Source organism: Salvelinus sp. IW2-2015, linkage group LG28 (genome assembly GCF_002910315.2).
Source record: "Salvelinus sp. IW2-2015 linkage group LG28, ASM291031v2, whole genome shotgun sequence".
In the NCBI taxonomy this organism is placed as follows: domain Eukaryota; kingdom Metazoa; phylum Chordata; class Actinopteri; order Salmoniformes; family Salmonidae; genus Salvelinus; species Salvelinus sp. IW2-2015.
Genome location: NC_036868.1, coordinates 28,039,921 through 28,067,556, shown reverse-complemented (window position 1 = coordinate 28,067,556; position 27,636 = coordinate 28,039,921). Strand labels below are relative to the sequence as shown.

Below are 27,636 nucleotides of genomic sequence, written 5' to 3'. Positions count from 1 at the left end.
AGACAGGCTGGCCGCTAGAGAGAGGGGGATTGTTTGTATGCCTGGTCAGTGATTCTCCTGTTCAGGGACCAGAGTGGTTTCTGTTAACAGGGCTGCTCAACAGATCAGGCACGTCTACAGCTCAAACCAAGCCACCTAGAGCAGACCGACTCCCTTGCCCTTTCGAACACACTATGTGTTGGTATAAGATGTCAGTTGTTGTCGTCCTTCATCTTGTATGTGCATGGGGAGACTAAATGAAATGTTAGGGCTGGGCGATATATATCAAATTAATTTCATTAATTTGAATTTGTTTTAGCGCAATGTTCCAAATGCCTGTATCACAAGAATCAAGGTTTTAACATATTTCTTTTGTTTTTATAAGCGTTTGTCCCCTGCCACTCATAACAAAAATGAAATATCACTTCTTCCTCTCTGACAAGCGGTTTCAACTCACTATTAGCATTTGAGGTTTGGTCCAACAGAATGGTTCATATGGACACCGAAACATGATTTTACTGTAATAGAGGAGAAGTGAACTTTCTACTGACCCTTTAATGTATCTACTACCAACATTTAGAACAGAGCAGACCCTACTAAAAATGGAAGTATCAATGAACATTGACTGTGTAAATACTCAGTTTCTGTCATGCGTGACGTTGTCGTACCGCTAGTAGCAGTTTAGCCACAGACTGTTATACTAGCTGTCTAGTTGACTTTTTCTAGCACCTTTCACCAGGTCTTAGAGCTTTACGCTGTATAGAGGTAACTCCCCTCATCCCCTGGGTGTGTTCTACTCACATTCATGACATTGAGAATAACAATTGAATTGTTGGTGCCAACATGGCTCATTTGAATTCATTGAGCACCTATTAGTAAGCTTGTGGTTTCAGTGTAACAGATGTGATTCATTCTGACCTGTTTGTTTTTCTGTTTTTTCAGGAGATGGAGAGGAAAGTCCAGAATTTCATTACATTCCTGTGAGACTCAGCGAGACAGTCAGGTTGACCCTGATTTAGACTCTGAACACACACACACGCGAGAGGAACAGAGACCAGCCATTGGGCCAAGTCCTTACACACAGAGCAAATACATAGCCCTGGTCTTAACGTAAACGACAGAACAAGGAAAAAAAGAGACTTTCTATGGTGCTATAGTCTCAGGTACCCTGGTCAGACCCAGACCCAGTCTACAACCAAACGGACTCATGGACACACACAGGAATGGTGAAAGGGGTGTCGCTGGTGCTATTCAGGTGCTATCCTAATCCATGGGGCTCTGGGGAGTAACTGACCAACAAAACAGATTGGGTGATGTCATATCTCAATACGGCCTACTTTTGAACTGAGCACACACAGACTACATGTAAACTACATATGTGCTTAGTTATACTGACCCACACACACACACACACACACACAGTAAACCCAGGCACAGATTGTCACCAGCAGTGTGTGTGCAGTTAGCTAGGAGGTTAAGGCAGTCTCCTGTTTCGTTACCATTGCTGAGCCCATCTCCTCTCAGTACTGAATCAGCATCATAGGCCAGTCATCTCATAGGTACAACAGCTCACAGATCATACAAACAGCCTGGTATGATTAGCATCTGGCTCTAATCAATACATATAATTGATAGATTTTTGATTGATATGGCTCTAATAGCCACCCTTCTCGCCCAATGTCCATTAAATGTTTTGAACGTGACGATACAGTTAGTTCATGTTGCACTGGTGGCCCAGAATCAGAGCCATACATTACATATGGATACAGAAAGATATGGCGGTGTTTAGAATCAATTGCAAAAACATGAAATCCCCCTTAACAATTAAACGTGTTACTGGAATGCATCAACAGAAACTAAGGACGCGTTTATTTTTTAGCTTTTCAGTCGTATCAAACAGATTGACGTGCTGCTTGTGGAAGCTGAATCACATCTCTGTCCGGAATTGTCCGTTTTCTTCAACACAAGCTGTGCCCTGCTAGTTTTTATTTCCCATCCACACCAAACTAACTGGAAGCGATTTAATTGGACACTTCTTGTAGTTTGCACTGCCTAGCATGTGCCTTATTTAACCCCCAATGAACTTTAATATTTCTGAAAGAAGGGTTTTTATCAACTGCTCTGTTCAATGTAGTGCAGTACAGTGGGTTCGATGTAGGCATTTTCCCCTTACTAACCACAGATCTAGGATCAGTTCACCCAACTATAACCTTGGGGGGATAATATCTGACCCAGGACCAGCGGACAGAGGTCACTTCTACAGTACCAAACTCAGGATAGTCACAGTAGGAAAGCAGATCTGTTAAGTCTTTTCCTGCCCAAATGGAATAAGTAAAGAAGGATTTTGAGGACAATAGGGTTTTTATTACTTTCATGTGGATGGAGGTAAAAAATTGTGGTGCCAATTTTCCCCCAAATATATACATTTCCTCAATTAGGTGCTGAGTTTTGGTGCGCATTTGTTAGAATTTTGACGTTTTTCAATTTTATACGATACGTTGGCAACGATGTTTGGATTGTTATTGATTGTGAAGCTTCTGATGATGAACAAGGCCATTCTGTTGAGGTTAGAACAGCATTATATTGTTTAATTCATTTTGTTTTTGGATTGTCTACGCCTGAAGGCAGTGAGAAGGTTGTAATCCGCTATGGTCTATCCATGTTCATCTTGTGGTAAAGATATTTGCTTTTCTACTTTTTCTTCTTGGCTTTCCTTGGCCATGGATAAGTCCATGTTTTGACCAGAGTCAGCCGTTGGGTCAAACAGACAACCCTTTCTCTTTCACATTCAAATCATTCTTAACACCAGGGTTCCAACTCAGGTCTGGAGAACTACTAGGTGTACAGGCTTTTGTTCCAAATAAACAACTAAACATGGTCTTCAGTCTGGCTCACAATTGGGCTGTAACAAAATCCTAGTAGCTCTCTAAGATTGGAGAGTTGTAACAGCCCTGCTTTATGCTGATCCAAACTCCAACCCCTGATGCTCTCCACCTCTGCCTTCTCTTGGATCGCTGGGTGAAGATTTAACAAAGTTAAGAATATGCAAACTAGCATTTTGAGGCCTAAGCATTGGACTACTGCAGAGAGAGAAACAAAGCTACCTCAGCTTAATTTATTTTAATGCTATGACAAACCGTTTACTGGGTGCAAACAGTATTAGGCCATGTTCCAAACTATCATCGCAACTCTCATACTGCTAAGGTACTGGATCATCAGCACAAGGTCTGTGGCTGCTGCGGTAACACCAGTTTGTTTGTCTTTATTGCATTTGAGCCGAGACTAAACATACAGCATTTAAGTTCAAGCAAATGTCAAACTGTATATTTCAGTTCTGCAGACAGTCGTCCTAAGTTTGCTTTCCTTTCAGATCGTACTACACTATTTTACAGGCTATTTCGATTCTTCTGTCCATCTAACCACGATCTCCTCTTTTACATTGAGCTCGACGTGTTTGCAGACTCATCTTTCTCGTGGTGTTCCATTTTCTTTTTATTTATTAACATAATTATTCAACATGTTTGTCTTAATATCCATTAACTGTCTTTGTATATTTGAAAATTTAACAAATTGGGAAGAGTTGTTACTCAAAGTTATTTGAGCTTAGTGCCGAGGTAGCAGGTTTTGGAGCGTTTCGGGGAATAAAGGAGGTTACAGGTGTCTCAGGTTTCTTCAGGCTACACTTATTCCATTGTGGTGATTCGTTTTTTCTTGTTTTGTGGTTATGGACTGTGGCATACTGGACGAGGCTAACGTTGACTTATCGGAATTTTTACTTTAAAAAATACAATAGTGTGTCGCGGAATCAATTTGGCAACCAAGTAAAATAGTTTGTCAGCATTTTTTGGGGGGCAAAATCATTTTAAGAGTTGGGGAATAAAATGTTTTTATGTCATCCTCATGTTCTTGTCTATACATTTTAGTCAGTTTGGACAAACAACCAATTTTTGTCTGGTAGTTAAACGATTTAGTCCAGTATGCAGAATGAGCGCAATTCTCCATCACAACTTAATTTTATCTGAAATACTGAGTTTCTCTTTTCGGGTGGGATTCATTTAGTATGTTTTTTTTCTGTAGCATCACCATGTTTAATTTCTTTGAGGTTAGTGTATTGAACATCCTTTTCCCCATTTAAGTGTTACTTTAGTGTTATTTTTTAAATAAAACCTTTACTGTATTTCTGAAATAAACTGCTGTGATAAACTTGAATAAAGGTGCAAATTGTACTTTTTGTCAAGTGCTTTCATTTCCGCAGTGCACATGCCTGTCATCATTTTGGCTTTGAAACTGATTCCTTTTATTTAAGGTTGTAAAGAAGTTATGCCTTAATATTTGTGTACATTTTGGTTATTTGGGTAACTAGTCTGGATCGCTGAAGTTCATCTTCACAGCGTGATTGAAATTGAGGCAATTTTCCTGCATTCGCGGTAAACGCTGATTATGTACCTCAATCGGAATTTACATCACGCAACCTAACACTTCAGATTGAATGGAGCCCTAGTAAGTAAAACTTTCCCTCAAAGCAGCGATCGTAAGAAAAGACAACTGCAAGTGTTGTGGCTGGATTCAAACCGAATAAAAATTAAGCGGCAATGTGATAAACGGTTTGAATCCAGCCCTTAGCGGAAGAAAGGCAACCATTCACTCAAAAGCTTTATGTATAAGACGGCATCCAGACCTCAACTCCGTTCTCTTATATAGAGGCAGCATTAGGTTTTGATGATTGGCTAGCAAGTCACCATCAGCCGATAATTGTAGAATGTTTTACTGAAGGTGTTGCTTGCACATCGCTGGTCCACTCCGGTAGAAAACGAGTTGAGCGTTCCACACAAACAATGACTCAACCATTGTGGTATGTATTTTTTTTTATTTTGGGTACAGACATACAATTTTTTTTGTCCAACCTAGCACTTTTTTCTAAAAACGTTTATACAGAACCACCTTCAGGTTTTAAAATATACATATTTCCTCCCGGTATTTACAGAATGTCCAAACACCGGAGCGATATACAAATACATTGCCTTCAGAAAGTATTTACACCCCTTGACTTATTCCACATTGTTACTTTAAAATGGATTTGTCTTGTTAGAAAAATATTCTCAATATCGCAGAATTTATGATAAACCATTCAAAAATCATGTTAACCACTAATTGCACACAAAGCCCATGCACATTTTTACTTCTGAACTTGTTAACAAAGGGGTTGAATACTTGACTCAATACATTTCAGCTTTTAATTTGTAAACACTTCAACATGTGGAAAAGGTCAAGGGGTATGAATAGTTTGAAGGCACTGCGCTATCCGTAGCGCGACGGAAATGTCAAGGTAATTTCCGATTGATCCGACATATGCAGCGTTTAGCGTGAATGCAGTCTCCACCAACCTTGCCTTTCAATTTCTATCGCACTGTAGCGCAGGTGAAACAGTTTGATCCTTGAGCCACAGGTGGTTATTGTGCTTTGGCTGTGTGGAGGAGAAATGCCCAGTTGGAGTGTCTTTGATGTCAAGATACAGGGCCACCCTACCTTCGGTGCTGCCAGTTAAGTCATCTTTCTGGCCCAGAAAGAGACCAAGTATCCAATGTGTCCTTATAAACCGGGGGGGGGACATCCAGAGAAAAACAAGGCTGATCTTTCTCATCACAGTTGGAAGTTGTTTCTAAAACCCTGTGGACTCCCTGCATCCCTCCACACACAAACATCTGCCCCGTTCTCCTGTCCTAACGCCACTACGGAATGTCCTCAAACATATCATTCCATTTGGACATACATTTTACCTCCGTAACAGAAACCACTAAGTGACAACAAAGACTGGGATGGCTTTTAATATACTTGAGTCAGGAACACAAAGGGCCTTTCAAATAAACGGACAGAACTAAAATAACTATGTATCAAACCAAAGACTAGTAGCAAGGAGCGGCCCTGTGCCTATATAATGAGGGGATATTTTGGCATTTAGACCCTTTATCGACTTCCCCAGAGTCAGACGAACTTGTGGACACCATGTGTCTGTGTCATGTATGTTAGAAGTAGTTTGCTAACTAGCATTAGCACCTCCAACTTCCATCAAACTGGACACAGAAACATGGTGTCCACAAGTTCATCTGACTCTGGGGAAGTAGATAAAGGGCCTCAATGCCAAAATTCAGACAAATTCCTTTAAGCTACACTTTATAATACATACAGTAGCTTAGGCACCAGTTCCTAACATGGCAGAGTGTTCAAGATAAGATGTCTACATTCTGCATGGGAGGGAGGGAGGGGGGTTAAGACAACAATGCTGGCATCAAGTCCTGGGGGTGTTGTAGTTGGATGGTGCTGACTGGTTGACCCCCAAAAGCTGCACAGTGTCCTGCCCCAACCAGACCGGTCAGGGGTGAGTTTCCCAAAAGCTTCATAGCTAACGTGGCACTTTGTTTCTCTAAACAACCCAGGTCCACAGGAGAGAGAAGAAACAATAATTGTCAAATCGATGTTTCACTAAATGAAGAACTTTTCTGTTCTAAGAGTGCCGTGGTCTGGGTAGTCAAGAGACAAACTGCCACATTGGCTAGCTTTCTGGAAACTCATTCATCCCTCTGAGCCAAATGGAACCCGGGCTCAGCCACTCTGGATGTACTTCTTGATGACGACACAGCCATGTCTGAAGAGAGGGCAGGGCAGCGACTGGAGGAGCGTCCAGTTGTTAGTGTGGGGGTCAAAGGTCTCCATGTTACCCAGGGCAGGACCCTCGCTGCTCACGATGCCCCCCGTCGCATAGATCTTACCATCCAGGATCACCGCACTGTAGAGAGAAACAAAGATCAAAGTTGTCCATTTTAATTATTCATGATCAAAACATGTCCAGGAATAAATCCATTGAGATTCATCATCTAGTTTCTATGACAACATGTACATTAAAGATGGAATCCGTAGCGGGGAAACTGCCACGTCAGTTTGCGACATAACAACGACGTTACCTCAAACAACGAACATTGTTTAATTCCCTCGAGCATCATTCACACGTGATAGAACAGCAGTATATAACCAACATGAAGATCTTTTAGCAGGATGCTCCTCTGCCCCGTTTCAAAAACAAATGTGCCTGGGGCTGACCAGCGGCACCGTTTCAACTTATGTGGATCTCAGCTTTAAGAGAAAACATTTTGTTGCTTGTCCATGTTAGGTAATTAACAGGAAATGACATTTCCCTAGACGGTGTTCAGACAGCAAGGTTAAGCCTAACATGGCTAACTATCCTCTTCATGGTGGAAATATTCATTAAACATCAGAGATGGAGAAAAGCAGACAATGAGTCTGAACCTGTTGCTGTGAGAGAAAATTACTGACATTCTCAACATGACACCGCTTTCCAAGAGAGATAATAATGAACTTTGCAGAGGGAGAAAAAGGAATGAAAAAAATATTTTCAAATGTGCTCATTTGATGTGAGGAACAGAAACAGAGGACTGTGTGTAGGGAGGAAGGATTAAAACTTTGCCTGTAAGCTGATTACAGTTTTGTAATCTCACTGGGGGCTGGCGCGATCTCCATTTACATAAGGTACACACAATCACTGATGGGACCCATGAGATTATTACATAAAGAGTCAATCCAGTCAGAAGGAAAAAGGAAAGCTGATCCAGATGGGACACAGTCCTGGCTAAAGCCTAACTGGGCTGTTAAAGATAAACAAGGAGAATTCAGCCAGGGACTCAGCCACAAGGACAGGGAAAAGGAAAAATGAAGTGTCCGCATTAGTTTATAATGACTGCTGGTGCATGGGGCTGGCTGAGTGTGAGTGTAGTGTATGTGCATCGGTCTGTGTGTGATCACTAAACTAGCATCAGTCTTATTCAGTAAACTGAAAGCAGCTGCTGTTGTGTGGGGGAATAGTTGATCAATAATTCTGACAGCGTGATGTTGTACATTTACTAGGTAGACTTAGTTATGTCTGGAAGTGCTCCCAAAATGTATTTAGGAGTCTCTGTCTCAAGTGGGTCCTATACACTAGGCCAGAGTTGGGGACTTGAGACCGGGACTAGAATCTCACTTCAGTCACAAAAATCCAGACTCCTGGTAGACTGACATCCTGCAGGACTCCTGTGGATCCGGTGAGATCTTCACAATCAAAGAGAGACATTTCGAATTCAACATCTATAGTGGTGGTTCATACTGACCCCTAACGTGGTTCATGTTAATCCCTTACCTGCAGAACTGTCGTGAGTGGTTCACGTGGGTTCTTACCTGCAGAACTGTCGTGAGTGGTTCACGTGGGTTCTTACCTGCAGAACTGTCGTGAGTGGTTCACGTGGGTTCTTACCTGCAGAACTGTCGTGAGTGGTTCATATTAGGTCCGGCTTTGATGTTTCCCTTGTCCGGGTCATAGATGGTGGTGGCCCGGGCGTAGGCTCCTCCCAGAATAAAGATGTGTCCGTTCAGAGTGACTGCCGGGGCGTACTTATTATCTGCACAACAAACACAGAGACACCCGAGATTAACAGATAGGAAGGTAGAAGATTTAGAACGGGCCGAAGGAGAGAAAGATGTTTAAAAGCCAGGGCTGGATAGACGTTGAAAACTAGACAAAAACGGATGTTAATGCTTGAATTGTATTTTCCTCCGGCAGAATGTCCCAGGGTAGAAGGGCATGATTCTGTTTTACATTTATTCTTCAGTCTACAGCTGCAAAATCACATGGACATTCCTCATATCACTTCCCTGAGTACCAGGCTCAAGACAAAAAAAAGATGGTTTTGGGAAATGTACATTTTACAGTGAACGGATAACAGAATTCATCAATCGACCCCACCCTTTCCTAATTACCTATATAAAGCCCGCCCCGCCCACACACGCTCGGTCAAGACCAATCAATGTACAACACATCGACAGACCAATCATTCTTTCAAATGATTACAGCTGGCCAATTTATGACATCATGAATAATGCAGATATCCCCGTGTAGCATTTTGTTTTTCACTTCCATCCACCACACACACGCGCCACATCCCCTTCAGTGACTATAAAGACAGATGGGTTTAATTAAAATCCCATCTCGCCAGGCGTAAGTGACAACAGTCGTTCAGCTCTCTCTATGTGACACTCAGAACCCGGGGCCCTGTCACTATCAGTAACACAACCAGGAAACAACCAGATTTCAGCTGGCGGGTGGGCGTGGCTGGCGTGTGTGTGTGTGTGTCAGAGACAGAGGGATTGTATCAAGTGTCTCCAGAGACAAAATACAAAGCTCTTCCCTGGGGACTGTTCCACTGTTCTGCTTTAACAATAGATACACTGTTTCCCTTCGCTGCCTCAGATGAGCTTCTCTCATGTGAATACGAAGGTCTTGGAGCACTATTTAAAGTGCCTTATATTCCCAGTGTACACCTACATACACTGCCTTATATTCCAGTGTACTTCTATATACTGCCTTATAATCCCAGTGTACACCTACATACACTGCCTTATATTCCCAGTGTACTCCTATATACTCCCAGTGTACTCCTATATACTGCCTTATATTCCCAGTGTACTCCTATATACTGCCTTATACTCCCAGTGTACTCCTATATACTGCTGTATACCCTTACCCAGTGGTTACTCCTATATACTGCCTTATATTCCCATTACTCCTATATACTGCCTACATTCCCAGCGTACTCCTAATATACTGCCTTATATTCCCAGTTGTACTCCTATATACATTATACCATTTTTACATTTAATCATGTAGCAGACGCTCTTATCCAGAGCGACTTACAAATTGAAAGTTCATACATATTCATCCTGGTCCCCCCCTGGGGATGAACCCACAACCCTGGCGTTGCAAGCCATGCTCTACCAACTGACCACACGCCTTATATTCCCAGTGTACTCCTATATACTGCCTACATTCCCAGCGTATTCCTATATACTGCCTTATACTCAGTGTACTCCTATATACTGCCTTACATTCCAGCGTATTCCTATATACTGCCTATACTCTCAGTGTACTCCTATATACTGCCTTATATTCCCAGCGTACTCCTATATACTGCCTATACCTGTGCTCCTATTATACTGCCTTATATTTCCCAGTGTACTCCTATATACTGCCTTATTTCCCAGTGTACTCCTATATACTGCCTTATACTCCCAGTGTACTCCTATATACTGCCTTATACTCCCAGTGTACTCCTATATACTGCCTTATACTCCAGTGATCCTATACTCCTTACATTCCAGTACTCTATATACTGCCTTATCTCCAGTGTACTCCTATATACTGCCTTATACTCCTATTACTCCTTCATATTCCCAGGTACTCCTATATACTGCCTTACATTCCCAGCGTACTCCTATATACTGCCTTATATTCCCAGTGTCTCCTATATACATTTACATTTTTACATTTAAGTCATTTAGCAGACGCTCTTATCCAGAGCGACTTACAAATTGGAAAGTTCATACATATTCATCCTGGTCCCCCGTGGGGAATGAACCCACAACCCTGGCGTTGCAAGCGCCATGCTCTACCAACTGAGCCACACGCCTTATATTCCCAGTGTACTCCTATATACTTCCTTATACTCTCAGTGTACTCCTATATACTGCCTTACATTCCCAGCGTTTTCCTATATACTGCCTTATACTCTCAGTGTACCCTATATACTGCCTTATATTCCCAGTGTACTCCTATATACTGCCTACATTCCCAGCGTACTCCTATATACTGCCTTATATTCCCAGTGTACTCCTATATACATTTACATTTTTACATTTAAGTCATTTAGCAGACGCTCTTATCCAGAGCGACTTACAAATTGGAAAGTTCATACATATTCATCCTGGTCCCCCGTGGGGAATGAACCCACAACCCTGGCGTTGCAAGCGCCATGCTCTACCAACTGAGCACACCCTTATATCCCAGGTCCTTATACTCCTACATCCAGCATTCCTAATACTGCTTATACTCCAGTGTACTCCTATATACTGCCTTACATTCCCAGCGTATTCCTATATACTGCCTTAACCTGTATTACTACTCAGGTACTCCTATATACTGCCTTATATTCCCAGCGTACTCCTATATACTGCCTTATACTTCGTGTACTCCATTAACTGCCTTATATTCCCAGCTACTCCTATATACTGCCTTATACTCTGTGTACTCCTATATACTGCCTTATAATTCCCAGTGTAACTCCTATATACTCCTTAATACGCTGTGTACTCCTATATACTGCCTTATATTCCCAGCGTACTCCTATATACTGCCTTATAATTACCCAGCCGTACTCCTATATACTGCCTTATACTCTTGTGTACTCCTATACTGCCTTGATATTCCAGTGTACTCACTATATACCCTTATCATCCCAGTGTACTCCTATATACTGCCTTATATTCCCAGCGTACTCCTATATACTGCCTTATACTCTGTGTACTCCTATATACTGCCTTATATTCCCAGCGTATTCCTATATACTGCCTTACATTCCCAGTGTACTCCTATACACCTATATACTGCCTTATATTCCCAGTATACTCCTATATAATTCAAAAAGGCAGCCATCATTAGTTAGTAGTGAGTCGTATAACGCAGAAAGAGCTCCCCTTTTCACTTCCTTGTTTGTCATGTGACCACAGGAGCCAACGGTTGTGTTTTTCATATGTAGGAAGTAACCATATTTGTAACATGAAACCAGTGGCTCATTTCTGGTCCCACTGTAAACATGGTTGTTTCCTGTCTTATTGTCTCAGCCCAACAGCAGCTGGAGAGGGAGCAATAAGAGAAAACTAGAAGTAGATTTTAACCAAATCTGGAAGCACGCTTTCCACTGTACCTACGGGCCAACTTCGGTATTGCAGTTTAACTGAAATCTGATCCAAAAAAAACTGTTCTCCTAGACGGCAAGTCAAATTGGAAAATTCCTGATAAGACAATGGTCATCACTTTTGTGCACTAAACAACCATTGAATTATTTTAACTGTTGCTGCCCAAGTCCGATTTATTTTCCATCACTTACATTCATGCTCTGACGTCATGAGCACAGCTGGCCACGGGGAAGTGCCGGTTGGTTTGTTTAGCTGTCCACGTGGTTGGCACGCTCTGGCACGCTCTGGCAGCATTCCCAGTGCATGTTCGCACAATACCTCTGTCACTCATCCGCAAAAGTGCACGGCCTTAGTCGGCTGATGTAGAGAGAGATCAACAACCACGAAACAGCGAATGCGCACGTCAGCAGATTACATTGAAATCGATGTTCGGCCATCTTGTAACATGTTCTCCAATGAATTATATACCTCAGCAGTTTTAACTAAGGCTTTGTTATCAGGTAGATTATAACACACAATCGGTAATCATGATTGTTCAGAGGGCCTCCAATTCACGCTTTATGCACATCCTCCTTGATCCTTCAGCTTCCTTTATACTTACTCACTACAGTGTAATTTGTAAAAAAAATTCTCGCTTTATCTATCCCTTCTCTTTTGCCCCCTCCCTCTCCGTCTCTTTCTTAGCAGGACACATGAACAGTGGATTAGTGACTGTCTGAGATAACTGTTCACAGCTTGGGTTGGAGTGTGTGGGACCGTCTGACAGAGCGTGTGTGTGTATAAACATGTATGCTAGTGCTTGAGTGAACTCATGTGTCTACAGTAAATCGATGTTGAGGAGTCCACGTTCAGGTGGTGTGTGTTTATGTTCCTGCATACGTGTGTGTATGTAAGTGTGTGTATTACTGCATGTGCGTGAGAGCAGGAAAGAGTTTGTTGATAAGTGTTGAGAAAACCACTTGCAGCTCATTCAGGGGAGAAGGTTCCAAACAAAGGACTCCCATCACTGGGTTACATCCAGGATCTACAGGCTGCTGTCCTCTACTGCTTTCCAGTCCTTCCTCTTTGTAATAGCTGCACCCTCTCCACAGTCTGTTAGACCATATTCCTTTCTTCCCCCCCCCCCATCGTCCCTTCCTTTCTCCCCCTCTTGCTCTCTGCTGTGGATACATTTCTACTGCATGCCTAGGCCCGGGGGATCATGTGGGGTTAGATAAGGTGGTGTGTGTGCACATGTGAATATTTATTTGAATGGAGGGAGGGGGTCGGTGAGGTTGAGTGAACTGTGCTCTCATTCCGCTCTACATTACTGCCATCTCTGCCAAGTTAGTGCCGAGTAAATTAGCGTATAGAGCAGTTAGAGTATTGACTCTTACCTATCATGGGTGACTCTATGAAGCTCCAGGAGTTGGTCTGAGGGACGTATGACTGTAGTACTCCTGCAGATCGCCCTGCCTCGTTCACCCCTCCAAACACATACACCTTCCCCCCACACACTGTGGCTGCTGCAGAGTGCACCGGCTTGGGGAGCGGAGACACCATCGCCCACTGGTTGGTTATGGTGTCGTACCTACGGAGAGGAGAGAGACAAGGACTGGTTAGTGATGGTTCATACCAACACAGAGAGAGGAGAGACACAAAAGACTGGTTAGTGATGGTTAATACCTCATACCAACACAGGGAAGTTTTTACCATTGTTATTTCATCTGCAAGGCCTTTTTCAATATATTTGAAATGTGCATTTAGAAACTTCAATATTGCAATGTGCTAGCTTATGGCCCATGTCTCCTATTTTCTAAATGGTACACACAGCACAACTGCAAACAAGAGAATATCATTCAGATATACACTACATGGCCAAAAGACACCTGCTTGTCGAACATCTCATTTCAAAATCGTGTGTATTACTATGGAGTTGGTCCCCCTTTGCTGCTATAACAGCCTCCACTCTTCTGGGAAAGCTTTCCACTAGATGTTGGAACATTGCTGCTATAACAGCCTCCACTCTTCTGGGAAAGCTTTCCACTAGATGTTGGAACATTGCTGTGGGGACTTGCTTCCATTCAGCCACAAGGGCATTAGAGGTCGGGCACTGATGTTGGGTGATTAGGCCTGGCTCGCAGTCAGCGTTCCAATTCATCCCAAAGGTGTTTGATGGAGTTGACGTCAGGGCTCTGTGCAGGCCAGTCAAGTTATTCCACACAGATCGACAAACCATTTCTTATGGACCTCGCTTTGTGCATGGGGGCATTGTCATGCTGAAACAGGAAAGGGCCTTCCCCAAACTGTTGCCACAAAGTTGGAGGCACAGAATGATCCATTGTGTGCTGTAGCGTTAAGATTTCCCTTCACTGGAACAAAGGGGCCTATCCCGAACCATGAAAAACAGCCCCAGACCATTATTCCTCCTCCACCAAACTTTACAGTTGGCACTATGCATTCGGGCAGGTAGCATTCTCCAGACATCTGCCAAACCCAGATTAGTCTGTTGGACTGCTAGATGGTGAAGTGTGATTCATCACTCCAAAGAACGTGTTTCCACTGCTCCAGAGTCCAATGGCAGCGAGCTTTACACCACTCCAGCCAATGCTTGGCATTACGCATGGTGATCTTAGGCTTGTGTGCGCGGCTACTCGGCCATGGAACCCCATTTCATGAAGCTCATGACGAACACTTCTTATATTGACGTTACTTCCAGAGGCATTTTGGTTACTCAGTAGTGAGTGTTTCAACCGAGGACAGAATTCTTTACGCGCTTCGCGCTTCAAAACTCGGCGGCCCCATTCTGTGAGCTTGTGTGGCCTACTACTTTGCGGCTGAGCCGTTGTTGGAACTGAGCTCTTCAGTATGGGCCATTCTACTTCCAATGTTTGTCTATGGAGATTGCATGGCAGTGTGCTCCATTTTTCTGACAGGTGTCAGCAACGGGTGTGGCTGAAATAGCCAAATCCACTCATTTGAAGGGGTGTCCACATACTTTTGGTCATGCAGTGTCGTATCACAGGGCACAATACTGAGTCCAGAGAGCCAGGCATGAAACACGCAACGGACGGTAGAAGTTAAAGACACTAAGTAATACATTTTCGAACATGACTGCAAAACAAAGGTAACCAGCCATGACGAAACATCTAGACGACAATGGCAGCTATAGACATTAAAACCATAGTAACTAGGGATGCGCGATATATCGGTGAACATATCAGAATCGGACACTATTAGCTAAAGATGCCAACATCGGCATCGGCCCGATGTCTAGTTTAACACCAATGATAAAAACCAATGTCAAAGCTACCGTGCATACCTATATAACGTTGGTACATGACGTAATAACGGCACGCAAAATTCTGCGCTACACGTGCAACACAGCATTCCTAACCTAGCCCACAATGTCTGCTGTATGGATCGAGCAGTCATTTAAAAGAGTAAGAACATTTCAGCGAGACAACTCAAAAGGTGAAATCCATTAAAGCCAAGATAATGGATTTCGTTGCCCTTGACAATCAACCGTTCTATGTCGTGGATGATGTTGGCTTTCGCAGACTGGTCGAGCACTGGTACACACTACCAAGTGCACTATTTTTCAGATGTTGCCCTACCGGAGTTACACAGTAATAGCTTCACTGCTATTACCTTCACGACATACATACTCTGGAACGCCGTTTGGGTCTTTGCATGTCAATAAAGATACAGTAGCACTGTCAAAGCTGTACAAAAGTCTGCAAACAATGTGTTTACAATACCGCGTTGGTATTAGCTTGGTACCTAGCTAGCACCAATACAACTAGCCAGAAAACAAATGACCAGTAGAAACTGCAGTTATTTTCATTATTCTTAGCAATGATTTAGGAATCCCTGTGAGTAAGTATTAGCTAGGTTGCCACTTGTTAATCGCCTATTGAAACAACTTTCAGTTCATGAAAATAAATAGCTAGCCAGCTACTTAACCCTGTTGCCCAAAGCTAACGTTATAAGCAGCCAGCTAGCTTCATCTGGCTAGTGAGGCTCTACCGGACCGGGTTATGTGTTGTGAAGCTAGCCACAATAAGGATTAGGCACAATAGCGGAATTTGTGGTTTGTCTTCAAAATAAACGTGTCATTGACAGTGATGCAAATGAATACAAATAGTAGAATTATGCTATACTTTTATTTTGAAGGCTAACCGCAAACTATAGCTACTGAAATTACTGTATTTGACGTGTCAAATAACACAACATAATCTGGATTCGATGTGATAAAGCCTGGATTCGAACTAGGGACTGTAGTGATGTCTCTTGCACTGAGATGCAGTGCCTTAGACCGCTGCGTCCATGTGTATGTGTTAACTATTTAACTGTACTAGAATGCTTAAAAGGCCGCAAAAAAATTTATCGTTTTTTTTGGCAAGGAAAATATCAGATATCGGTAAAAAATGTCATATCGGTGCATCACTAATTGTAACACATGTGAGCTATGACCTCAGTGTCTACTGTTCTGTTGTGTAGTGAGTCAACACTGTTTGGACATCACACTGAGCTCCTGGTAATGACTTCAAGACCAAACCCACCAAGTTGACAAGGGTTGACACCATGACTGTTAGCCCTGTCCATCAGCAAAATATGCGTCTGTTTATGTGTGAGTGTGTGCTTGAGTGCGTGCTTGCTTGAGTGCGTGCTTGCTTGAGTGCGTGAGTGCGTGCTTGCTTGAGTGCGTGAGTGCGTGCCTTGCTGCATGGTCGCGTGAAGTGCGTGCTTAGGCTGTGATGTATGCGTGCTGCTTAGTAGCGTGCTTGCTTGAGTGCGTAAGTGCTTGCTTGCTTGAGTGCGTGAGTGCTTGCTTTGCTTGAGTGCGTGAGTGCTTGCTTGCTTGAGTGCGTGAGTGCTTGCTTGCTTGGTGCGTGAGTGTCTGCTGCTTGAGTGCGTGAGTGCTTGCTTGCTTGAGTGCGTGAGTGCTTGCTTGCTTGAGTGCGTGAGTGCTTTGCGTGCTTTGAGTGCGTGCGTGCTTGCTTGAAGTGCGTGCGTGCCTGCTTGAAGTGCGTGCGTGCGTGCTTGCTTGAAGTGCGTGCGTGCGTGCTTGCTTGAAGTGCGTGCGTGCGTGCTTGCTTGAAGTGCGTGCGTGCGGTTGCTTGAAGTGCGTGCGTGCGCTGCTGAGCGTGCGTGCGCTTGCTTGAAGTGCGTGCGTGCTTGCTTGAAGTGGTGCGTGCGTGCTTGCTTGAAGTGCGTGCGTGCGTGCTTGCTTGAAGTGCGTGCGTGGTGCGTGAAGTGTGTTCGTGCGTGCTTGCTTGAAGTGCGTTCGTGCGTGCTTGCTTGAAGTGTGTCGTGCGTGCTTGCTTGAGTGCGTGCGTGCTTGTCTTGAGTGCGTGAAGTGCTTGCTTGAGTGCGTGAAGTGCGTGCGTGCTTGAAGTGCGTGCTTGCTTGAAGTGCGTGCTTGCTTGAAGTGCGTGCTTGCTTGAAGTGGCGTGCTTGCTTGAAGTGCGTGCGTGCTTGCTTGAAGTGCGTGCTTGCTTGCTTGCTTGAAGTGCGTGCGTGCTTGCTTGAAGTGCGTGCGTGCGTGCGTGCTTGCTTGCTTGAAGTGCGTGCGTGCGTGCTTGCTTGGTGTGTGCGTGCTTGCTTGAAGTGCTTGAGTGCGTGCGTGCTTGCTTGAAGTGCGTGCTTGCTTGAGTGCGTGCGTGCTTGCTTGAGTGCGTGCTTGCTTGAAGTGCTTGAGTGCGTCCGTGCTTGCTTGAGTGGCGTGCATGCGTGAGTTGTCTTAAAGTCAATTACAAACCAATTGGTTGGAGGAGTGAAATGCAATCACGTTTCAGATAGCATTAGCTGATGAAAACATAAATCACGTTTCAGATAGCATTAGCTGTGAAAACACATCAATCACGTTTTCAGAGTAGCATAAGCTGTGAACACAATCAGTTTCGATGCAATTGCTGGACAACACAATGCACGTTCAGATAGCCATAGCTGTGAAAACACAACACGTTTCAGATAAGCATTAGCTTGCTGAAAACACATCAATCACATTTCAATGGCATTAGCCTGTGAAACACATCAATCACCTTCCCGAACTTCCGCATAGCATGTGAAACACATGCAATCACGTTTCAGATAGCATTAGCTTGAAACACAATCAAAACGCTATTCAGATAGCATTAGCTGGTGAAAACACAATCACGTTTCAGATAGCATTAGCTGTGAAAACACATCAATCACGTTTGAGACAGAATTAGCTGTGAAAACACATCAATCATGCGTTTAGTGATGGTCAATACTGTGGCTGTTGGTGAAGAGGAGAGCCAAGGTTACTTGAGGAGCTATTTACAACACAGAGACAGAATCAGGCCATAGACAAACATTTACTGCAGAAATAAATACTTTTAATTGAAGAATGTGTCAGACTAGTTTGTTTATTATTTACTCCTATTTTCTCTGAAGATTACACATGAAACGAATCCACTGATATCAAACACAAACACTGTTGGAGAGTTGATTTGGGGAATCTAGCTGTCAGTCAACATGATGTTTGGTATGACAGGATAAATAATGTGCGAGTGAGTGGATAAAGAGGGACATGGAGGCCTAGTCAGCCTGCTACAGAGAGCAGGCATATTAGATATGGGTCACCATCAAACACACTAATATGCAGGAGTGAAAGTAGATTTAATTTTTTACTGGTAAGAGACACCCAAGTTCTATAGCCTAGGCGGGGTAGTCATAGAATTACATTTCAAATCCCTATTCATTTCATATATGATGTCTGTGAGCCTAATAGCCTAGTCTTTGTCATAACACTTAATATGCAATACCTTTTAACATAAGCAGAGTGTGGGTTTCAAGTTTGGGAAGCTAATTTTCACCATAAACACGCACCTTTATAATAAAGCATTCCACGCATCTGCAGACTTACCTAAGAAAGCCTACTATTCTTAAATGTGATGATTAGATATATTATTTGCCTAAATTTTGACTACCAATCCCTGTTCGCAAAAAGACTATGGGCTGCCTAGGCTATAAGCCTATCAGATATATTTCTTGTTGGCCTTTTATAAACACATTTCATGAAATTCTACTACATGTGAATGGAGACATTAACAATCTTACAATGACAGGGTAGCCTACTCTGCTGACACTGACAAACAGATCAATAAAAACAACGTTGTCTGATCCATATAATGGGCCTACGAAAAGAGGAGACCTGGAGGAGGAAATTATTGTCCAAAAAGAAACAAACAAGTGGCACTGACCCATTGATAAAGACCGTTAACGTGCACACTCACCGGGGATATGACCGATGTTCTCTGCTGGTGCCAATAAGATGAGCTACTGTTGGCTTAATTAAATTGAGAATATTGATACCTAAAAGACAGATTGGAGTCTTTTCATTGTCATATCTTTACAGCAACAGCCATTTGCTTTCTAAACTGTTTTTCCAGGATTGTATTTTTAAAATATTGAGATGTGCCTGGCTGGGTCTCTCTCTTCACTGACAGTCGCAACTCTACAGTCTATTTTGTTTTGCTGTGCCACTGCCCTAAATGCGGGCCCTTCCGACTGTAGGCTATGAGATTTTAAATGATCCAGTTTTTCTTTGTTGTTTAGTTGAACACCCTTTTTCTCCCCAATTTCGTGATTACGATCTTGTCTCATCCCTCAGGAGAGGAGAAAGGTCGTATCATGCATCCTCCTAAACATGACCAGCCAAACCGCACTTCTTAACACCCGTTCGCTTAACACAGAAGCCAGCTGCATCAACGTGTTGGAGGAAACCCCGTTCAACTGAACACCGGAGTCAGCCTGCAGGCACCCGGCCCGCAACAAGGAGTCGCTAGAGCGCGATGAGCTAAGTAAAGCCCCAAGGCCAAACCCTCTTCAAACGACGCCACCCTATGGGACTCCCGGTCACGGCCGATAACGACGGCATCAAACCCCAGGCTGTAGTGACGCCGCAACACTGATGCAGTGCCTTAGACTGCTGCGCCACTCGTGAGGCCCACAACTTTTAATTTTTTTATTTTAAAAGCTAATGATCCTCTGTGGACTAAAATTGCTTTTTGGTGTAGTAGCCTCATTTGAATGATTTTATTTATTTATGTATAGACAGGAGTAAGCTAATTAGGCTATATAATTGGCAATTTAATTCAACTTAATTTAGGGAAAGCTTAGCTTCCCTAAATATTAGATAATGGTGTAGTAGCCTATAGTTTTAGGCCCTGAGGCTGCGGTTAGCGTAGGCCCTGAGGCTGCGGTTAGCGTAGGCCCTGAGGCTGCGGTTAGCGTAGGCCCTGAGGCCTGGGTTAGCGTAGGCCCTGAGGCTGGCGGTTAGCGTAGGCCCTGAGGCTGGCGGTTAGCGTAGGCCCCTGAGGCTGCGGTTACGGTAGGCCCCTGAGGCGGCGGTTAGCGTAGGCCCTGAGGCTGCGGTTAGCGTAGGCCCTGAGGCTGCGGTAAGCGTAGGCCTCTGAGGCTGCGGTTAGCGTAGGCCCTGAGGGCTGCGGATTAGCGTAGGCCCTAGGCTTGCGGTTAGCGTAGGCCCGATGAGGCTTGCGGTTTCCGCGTAGGCCCTGAGGCTGCGTTAGGGTAGGCCCTGAGGCTGCGGTTAGGGTAGGCCCTGAGGCTGCGGTTAGGGTAGGCCCTGAGGCTGCGGTTAGGGTAGGCCCTGAGGCTAGAACTGGGTTAGTACTGACAGCATTTTAGCTTGCTAGCTACTTCCAGACAACACCTCACTGACCATTTTTCTAACCCTAGCAGAGCTGGTTAGGCTGTTTACATGTTATCTAGAGCATTAGCGACTAACTGTGGTGCGGGCAACAATTGAATTACATGTTTGCCAATGTTTACTGACATGGGTCATTTTCAGCAGGTGCTGTGCGTTCATAAATTCATCGGATATTCTGCGCTCTGGCACACAGACGAAAGTGCTATGAAATCTTGCTAGCTAACCAAATGACACCTGCATCTCTGGCTGTAGCCACCGATAAACGATATGAGGGGGGAAAAGTTGGTCACTCACCCATTCCTCCAATGTCATCCTTCCAGCAGCTAGCTAACGTTAGGCTCAGTGTTTTTAGCTTGCTATTTAAATAGATACACTAGCCTATTAGCCACGTTATGACGGACTTGTGATCATTACCATTTTTCATTGTATTGACATTCACAGCCTTAGTTACATTTCTTAGTTTTTGTACTAAATAGTGTCATTGAAACTGAAACAGTGCATTCCGAAGTTGGTTTTGTACCATAAACAGGGAATTTGATCTTTTTTACTGATATTATGATTGTTTGTTTCATATCTGCAAAGTAGTTAAAACACTGTCAGTTCCACTTCAAGCCTTCGTCAGATAGTCTGTTTATTATTCACCATAACAATAGCAGCCCAGACAGCCTAAAAGTCAGTAAGACCATGGTGAATGGGGTTTAATAGAGGTTTGCTAGCTAATGGTGTGTCTTATTATCCTTTTCATACACAGACCAAAACCATGGAAAAATAAGAGCCACCTGAAGACAGTCATGATTCCTGCATTTTCAGACCCTGTAACCAAAATACAGCTATCGGGTCTGTGTGAATGGTTCTCGGTTTTAAGCTGCAAACAGACCACATGGTAATATAACACCCCTCCCAATTTTCCAGCTAGCCACTGATATGTATTTAAGAGGTATACCTGCAAATAAGTGGTAAATAAATTACTGTTTGAGAAGGGGTCATACAAATATTGCCTTGTTTTTTTTTACAGGTACCACAACGTCTGTCTGAAATGGGTACCGGTGTGTGTGTTTCCTCTGCGCGCTCCTCTGCACTAGCAGAGACCGTGCTAAGGGCCAGATAATGACTCTCTCAGTCTCAGTTACAGCAGCGATGACAAGATCTTGTATGATATGTCCTGAGGAAAAACAACAGTGATCTGGGACTGGACTCAGACCTAACAAGAGAGCGAAGACAGATGGAAGAGAGAGAGAGGCATCTGTATGGAAGCCTTTCTGCCCATGCCTTCAATCTCCCCACACCTGGATTTCTCTCATGCTGGGTTCAAGTCAGAGCAGTAGTTGTCCCCCTGTGATTTTACTATAAAGACACTAGGATCTTGAGCCACAAAACAGCAGTGTGATGTGTGTATACTGACAGCGTCTAATTACGATGTGAAATCACCCACCCCATCATGCTAAATGAGTGTTTTTTTTGTGTGTTTCTGTATGTCAGATCGTGTTAATTGTCTCATCACAGTGTGAAGGTAGAATCTTACAGTCTCACTTGTGTCCAAGGACTAACTTTAGCTTAAGACACATTGGTAACTAACCGTGTTTCTGACTCATTAATTAGTTGATCAGGAGACCAGGAGGAAGGGAAAAGAACATCCAAGATAGTGATATTACATCCTGTCCTTTTGATTGCCCTGCCAGATGTATTGGAAATAAATATGACCTACTGAATAGACAACACTAGGGTTATTGTCACACTTTGATCCTGTTGGCTTTGATTACATGGTTTAAGTCGCTCCTTAGGAGAAAAACACATTTTATTGTCAAAGTAAACAAGGTCAGTATATACTGTGATCCATGTAGCACCAAACCAGCAGAACACACCAGACACTAACACACACGCATGAACGCACACATGGACAGACAGCTACAAGCAGCACGCACACAAACACACACACAGAGCCCAGACACCTTAATCTAATCCCAGACCATCCACAATGGCTCTCCCAAATTTACCCATAATCCCTGAGAATAAACTAATTGACACGCTGCCCTGTACACGGAAGTCTGTCTATATTGATGTGACAGCACACTGGAGACCCTTGCTGCTGCTCTGCATCCTCCGCCAGCCATAACACTCATTTGAAACTGGTGAGAGGGCACCTTGAAACACTGTCAAGAGAGGACTGGAGACGGAGAGTGTGTGTGTCAGAGACAGTATCCCAGTTTAATTGGACGGGGGCGTCAGGTAGGACGCGCGACATCAGTGTTGGCTGTGGAGTAAGTTACACCCTAATTACTGATCCTCACTCGGCACGCACACACTAGACCAGAACACACACTTCTTTACTAACCCGTACACTGGACACCTAAACTTGTCACACTTATGCACACACGCACACTTTGCTATTTCAGACCTGAGACGAGAGATACATGTACCTGAAAAAAGCAGGCAAACACAAACAGTGTCCTCAGCAGTGGTGCCATCCCTCAGTGTCGGAGAGCAGTGAGTGTTTTAAGATCATGTGGCAGCACAGCTTTCCTCTGTAAAGGTCAGTTATCCATCTACAGCAGCAGGAAAGGCCCATTTCCTGGAAGCTCTCAGCCCAGAAGCTACCACACTACCCAGTAGTGCCTAATTAACTACACACATTATTAATGTGTGTCTCTTTCTTCCTTTGGGCTTAGTCTATCCTTTCTTATTTTTCCAGCCTGGAGATATTTCTAATATTCTGTAGAATGTTAAGAGGATAGGAGAGAGAAAGGGGGGACATAGTAAGGGAGAGAGAGAAAGAAATGATTTAGCCTGCTGGTAAAACCTGGAAATCACCCAAACCGACAGCTAGTTGTTCATCAGCCTGGTAAAAGACACGCACACAATGCCTCAATCTTCACATGCATTACTTCCCTTCCTCTCTTATTATGTCCCTCTACCCCTCCATACCCCTCCACTAATAACTCTCCCCAGGCCCTAACCCTGCCTGTTTCTCTGGCTGTAACCTGGAACCCCAACTACATGAGGGACCGAGCAGGCCTCCCCAGACATCCCTGTTTCATCATCCTCTCCTACAGACAGAAACCTCAGGCACACACACGCGCATGTTCCATCGTACGCTCCATCTTTCTCACACATACTCCTCAGGCCCTCGCTGTGACAGGGGGGAAGCTGGTGTGTCAGGTATAAGTCAGATAATCTGTCCGTCAGGTATCCTACAGCAGCCCAATACTATATAGAGAGAGAGGTAAAGGAAGAGGGGAGAGAGAGCGGGAGAACGGGAGAGAGAAATGGAGAGAAAGATGGGGGAGAGAGTGAGAAAAATAAAGGGAAAGATTGAGAGGGAGAGGGGGGGTTGAAGGGAGAGACAAGGAGAGAAAGAGGGATGGCTCTTTAGGACCTTCTTCCTCTCTCCCGGCACCGGAGACTAAATCAAAGAGACACAGATAGCCACCATGCAGAGCTGGCAAAGCACAGCCCAGGGTCAACACACACACCCAAAAGAATAGGTTGATAATTAGTGAAGGATGAATGGATGTCAGCTGAATTGGCCTTCATACCAATTTACACAGCAGAGAGGGATGAAAAATAATGAGAAAGGAGAGGGTGAAGAGAGAAAGGGTGAAGGAATAAGAAGCGAGCGAGAGAAGGTGTGATGTGAGTGGAAGAAAGTAGAGAAAGAAGGGTGAGTTAGCAGGAAGGGGTTAGCTGGAGCCCTGACAGCACAGTAGGAGACAGGGTTGTGAAGTTAAGGATTAGCTCTGCAGGGGGGACCTCCACAGCAGGGGGTCTGGAGCTAACTTTACCTCACCACAGAGCTCTGCCGTGGGACTACAGAGGCCCGGACACCCCCCTCTCTTCTCCTAGCTTCAGGCAAAGAAACAGGCACAGGAAAACAGCTCATCAACACGCCACATTAGGAGATGAGAGAGGGGGGGGTTTGGGATGCCATGCAGGCGGTTCTCTCAGCACTGAATGGGTACCCCATCAAGGAGCATATGTGTCTATGCCTGTGTATGTGTGTGCATGTATGACTTGTTCAGTGAGTGGAGTGTGTGTATGGGATCATTCATACTTGTATATTTACTGGTGTGTGTGTGTGTGTGTGGTGTGTGTGTGTGTGTGTGTGTGTGTGTGTGTGTGTGTGGTGTTGTGTGTGTGTGTGTGTGTGTGTGGTGTGTGTGTGTGTGTGTGTGTGTGGCAAAAGGTGAATGGGAACCTGCGTGTCTGTGTAGAATGGGTTGAATGAGTGGGGGCGAGATCTCCCAGTGTGGCTTAACAGCTTCCCCTAGCAGGCAGACAATGGAGAAGGATTAGTCACAACTACTCCTATACAGCCAGGCTGAGTACTGAGGAGAGATTCTATATAACCACTATACAGCCAGGCTGAGTACTGAGGAGAGATTTATATAACCACTTATCAGCCAGGCTGAGTGCTGAGGAGAGCTTCTATATAACCACTATACAGCCAGGCTGAGTACTGAGGAGAGCTTCTAATATAACCACTATACAGCCAGGCTGAGTACTGAGGAGAGCTTCTATATAACCACTATAAGCACAGCCAGGCTGAGTAATGAGGAGAGCTTCTATAAATACCACTATACACGCAGGCTGAGTGCTGAGTGGAGCTTCTAATATACCACTATACAGCCAGGGCTGAGTACTGAGGAGAGCTTCTATATAACCACTATACAGCCAGGCTGAGTACTGAGGGAGAGCTTCTATATAACCACTATACAGCCAGGCTTAGTAATGAGAGCTTCTATTAACCACTATACACGCCAGAGCTGAGTGTAGGGCTTCTATATACCCACTATACAGCCAGGCTGGAGTACTGTGAGGAGAGCTTCTATTATCCACTATACAGCCCAGGCTGAGTGCTGAGTGAAGCTCTATCTAATATATACTTACAGCCAGGCTGAGTATCGTGAGGAAGAGATTCTATATAACCACTATACAGCCAGCGGTAGTGCTGAGGAGAGCTTCTATATAACCACTATACAGCCAGGGGTTACTGAGGGAGAGCTTCTATATAACCACTATACAGCCAGGCTGAGTCAACTAGAGGAGAGCTTCCTCTAGATGTAACCACTATTACAGCAACAGGTTGAGTACTGGAGGGAAGACATATCACTTATAACACTACTAACAGCCAGCTGAGTGAATGAGAGCTTCTATATAACACTATACACGCCGAGTGAGCTTCAAGAGATGACGAGAGAGCTTCTATAAAACTCCACACACTATAACCACAGCAGGCTTAATGTAATGGAGCTATCCATATATACCACCACTATACAGCCAGGCTGAGTGGAGCTTCTATATAACCACTATACAGCCAGGCTGAGTAATTGAGGAGAGCTTCTATATAACCACTATAACAGCCAGGCTGAGCGAGAAGCTTCTATATAACCACTATACAGCCAGGCTGAGTGGAGCTTCTATATAACCCCTATACAAGCGCAGGCTGAGTGGAGCTTCTATATAACCACTATACAGCCAGGCTGAGTACTGAGGAGAGCTTCTATATAACCACTATACAGCCAGGCTGAGTACTGAGAGCTTCTATATAACCACTACACAGCCAGGCTGAGTACTGAGGAGAGCTTCTATATAACCCCTTATACAGCCAGGCTGAGTGCTGAGGATAGCTTCTATATAACCACTATACAGCCAGGCTGAGTGGAGACTGAGCCTTCTATACAGGAGAGACAGAGGACAGAGGGACAGGCGTAAACAGCCTAAAAGCTTCCGCATGCTTCGGTTCGGCGAATGAGTTTGCTCGTATATTCCATTAAAAGACCTTTGTTTGAAAAATGAGATAAAGCAGAAATAGTACCAAAGATTTGTATAACTAAACCAAGACAGACCAGAGCCTGTCGTTTCCAATGAAAGCAAATTAATTAGTGGGTTGAACAAGCAATGAGGTGGGCAGAGCCAAGCACGAGCTAGTGAGAGCCTATTGGCGCATTCTAGCTTTTATTGGCATATTCCCATTAGGGAATGCCTACTCTGTAAAGTGCACATATGCAATAACTCAATTCACCCTTGCACTTTGGGAAAGGGTAAAGTCTACAAAAAGCAGTCCACTGTTACCATATGGAGATCAAATGTTTCATTAATAAGAAAATTAGCAGAACTTCAGCCAAAATCCATCTCGTTCCATCTTCTCCCATTGTGCTTACTCTAGTCACCATATTTGGTAGTGACTGGAAACGACAAGCGAATGCTTTACATTTATACATAAGGTGAAATATCTGGCTTATTGTTCTGTGATGTTACTGTTCTTCCATCTTGAGACACTTTAGCTAGTATACACTTTCTCAAATTAGTTAGAATGAATCAAACAAGAAATCTGTCATTCATTTTGACATTTTTGTAGAGATCTTAGTCACGCAATTTTACATCTAAGATGTTTGGTGCAGTATTCCTCAAGCGAAAAAATGAAAACGAGTCATCTATCATTGAATGACAAACACTTCATTGAAGAATCCTTACTGTTGACCAATGGCCGACGAAGGGGGATGTGTGCACGAACAGCCGACGACCAAAATGAACAAAAACGTAACAAAATGTTGTCATAATATATGCTGTACCGAACGGAAGCCATAACACTTGTTCCCTCAATGGACCATAGAGAACCAACACAAATACACTTAAGGATGGATGCACACATGAATGTAAGTACACGCACGTACAATGGCTGAATACCTGAATGGCTTTTCCAACCATTAGTTAGTCCCACCTTCAGCTGTGTGTGTGTCTAGCTGAATGTGTGAGGATCTCACTGAGTTTGACACAGCGTAGAGAAACATCAGAGCTACGGTCTGTCCTACACTGTACTCTGAAAGATGGGTGACGGCGCAGGGAGAGAAAGAGGAAATGAAAAGGAAAAATAAGCTGTGCAATTTAAATGTACTATGAATAAAGTGCCTCACATTGATGCAAATATCAAACAGAACAAACTGCGCTCTATCCCAATGCTGGAGATGGACATCAAAAAACACCTAGAAGTTTGCAACAGCTTTCCTGAAAAGTTAAATATTTTTATTGTCACGGACCCAGAGGAGAAGGCCACGCCGGAGCAAGGCGCCGGAGCAAGGTCTACCACTCCACAACCACTTCACAATGTATTGGAGAAGGCTGACAATGACAAGGCTGTTTGAGAGAACCACAACTACACATCAGTGCTGCCAACAACATAACTT

General features: G+C 44.0%; 3 protein-coding genes across 4 annotated transcripts in view; 1 reads left to right on the top strand and 2 right to left on the bottom strand.

The window, feature by feature from the left end:
* LOC111954491 (ATPase family AAA domain-containing protein 2B) overlaps positions 1-4,205 on the top strand; it is a 123,690-nt gene extending 119,485 nt beyond the window's left edge. For both annotated transcript variants that reach the window (XM_023974267.2, XM_023974266.2), the window contains exon 28: positions 922-4,205. In XM_023974267.2, the coding sequence (XP_023830035.1) occupies positions 922-963 (42 nt within the window). In that variant the 3' untranslated portion in view covers positions 964-4,205. The remainder of the gene's footprint in view (positions 1-921) is intronic.
* Positions 1-27,636, bottom strand: part of LOC111954292 (sphingosine-1-phosphate transporter MFSD2B-like) — a 425,204-nt gene that overhangs the window by 177,181 nt on the left and 220,387 nt on the right. The gene's annotated exons all lie outside the window — the stretch shown is intronic.
* The window catches only part of LOC111954485 (kelch-like protein 29), a 147,089-nt gene continuing 124,618 nt past the window's right edge, over positions 5,166-27,636 (bottom strand). The window contains 3 exon segments of the mRNA XM_023974263.2: positions 5,166-6,763; positions 8,282-8,426; positions 13,152-13,345. Of these exon segments, the coding sequence (XP_023830031.2) occupies positions 6,580-6,763; positions 8,282-8,426; positions 13,152-13,345 (523 nt within the window). The 3' untranslated portion in view covers positions 5,166-6,579.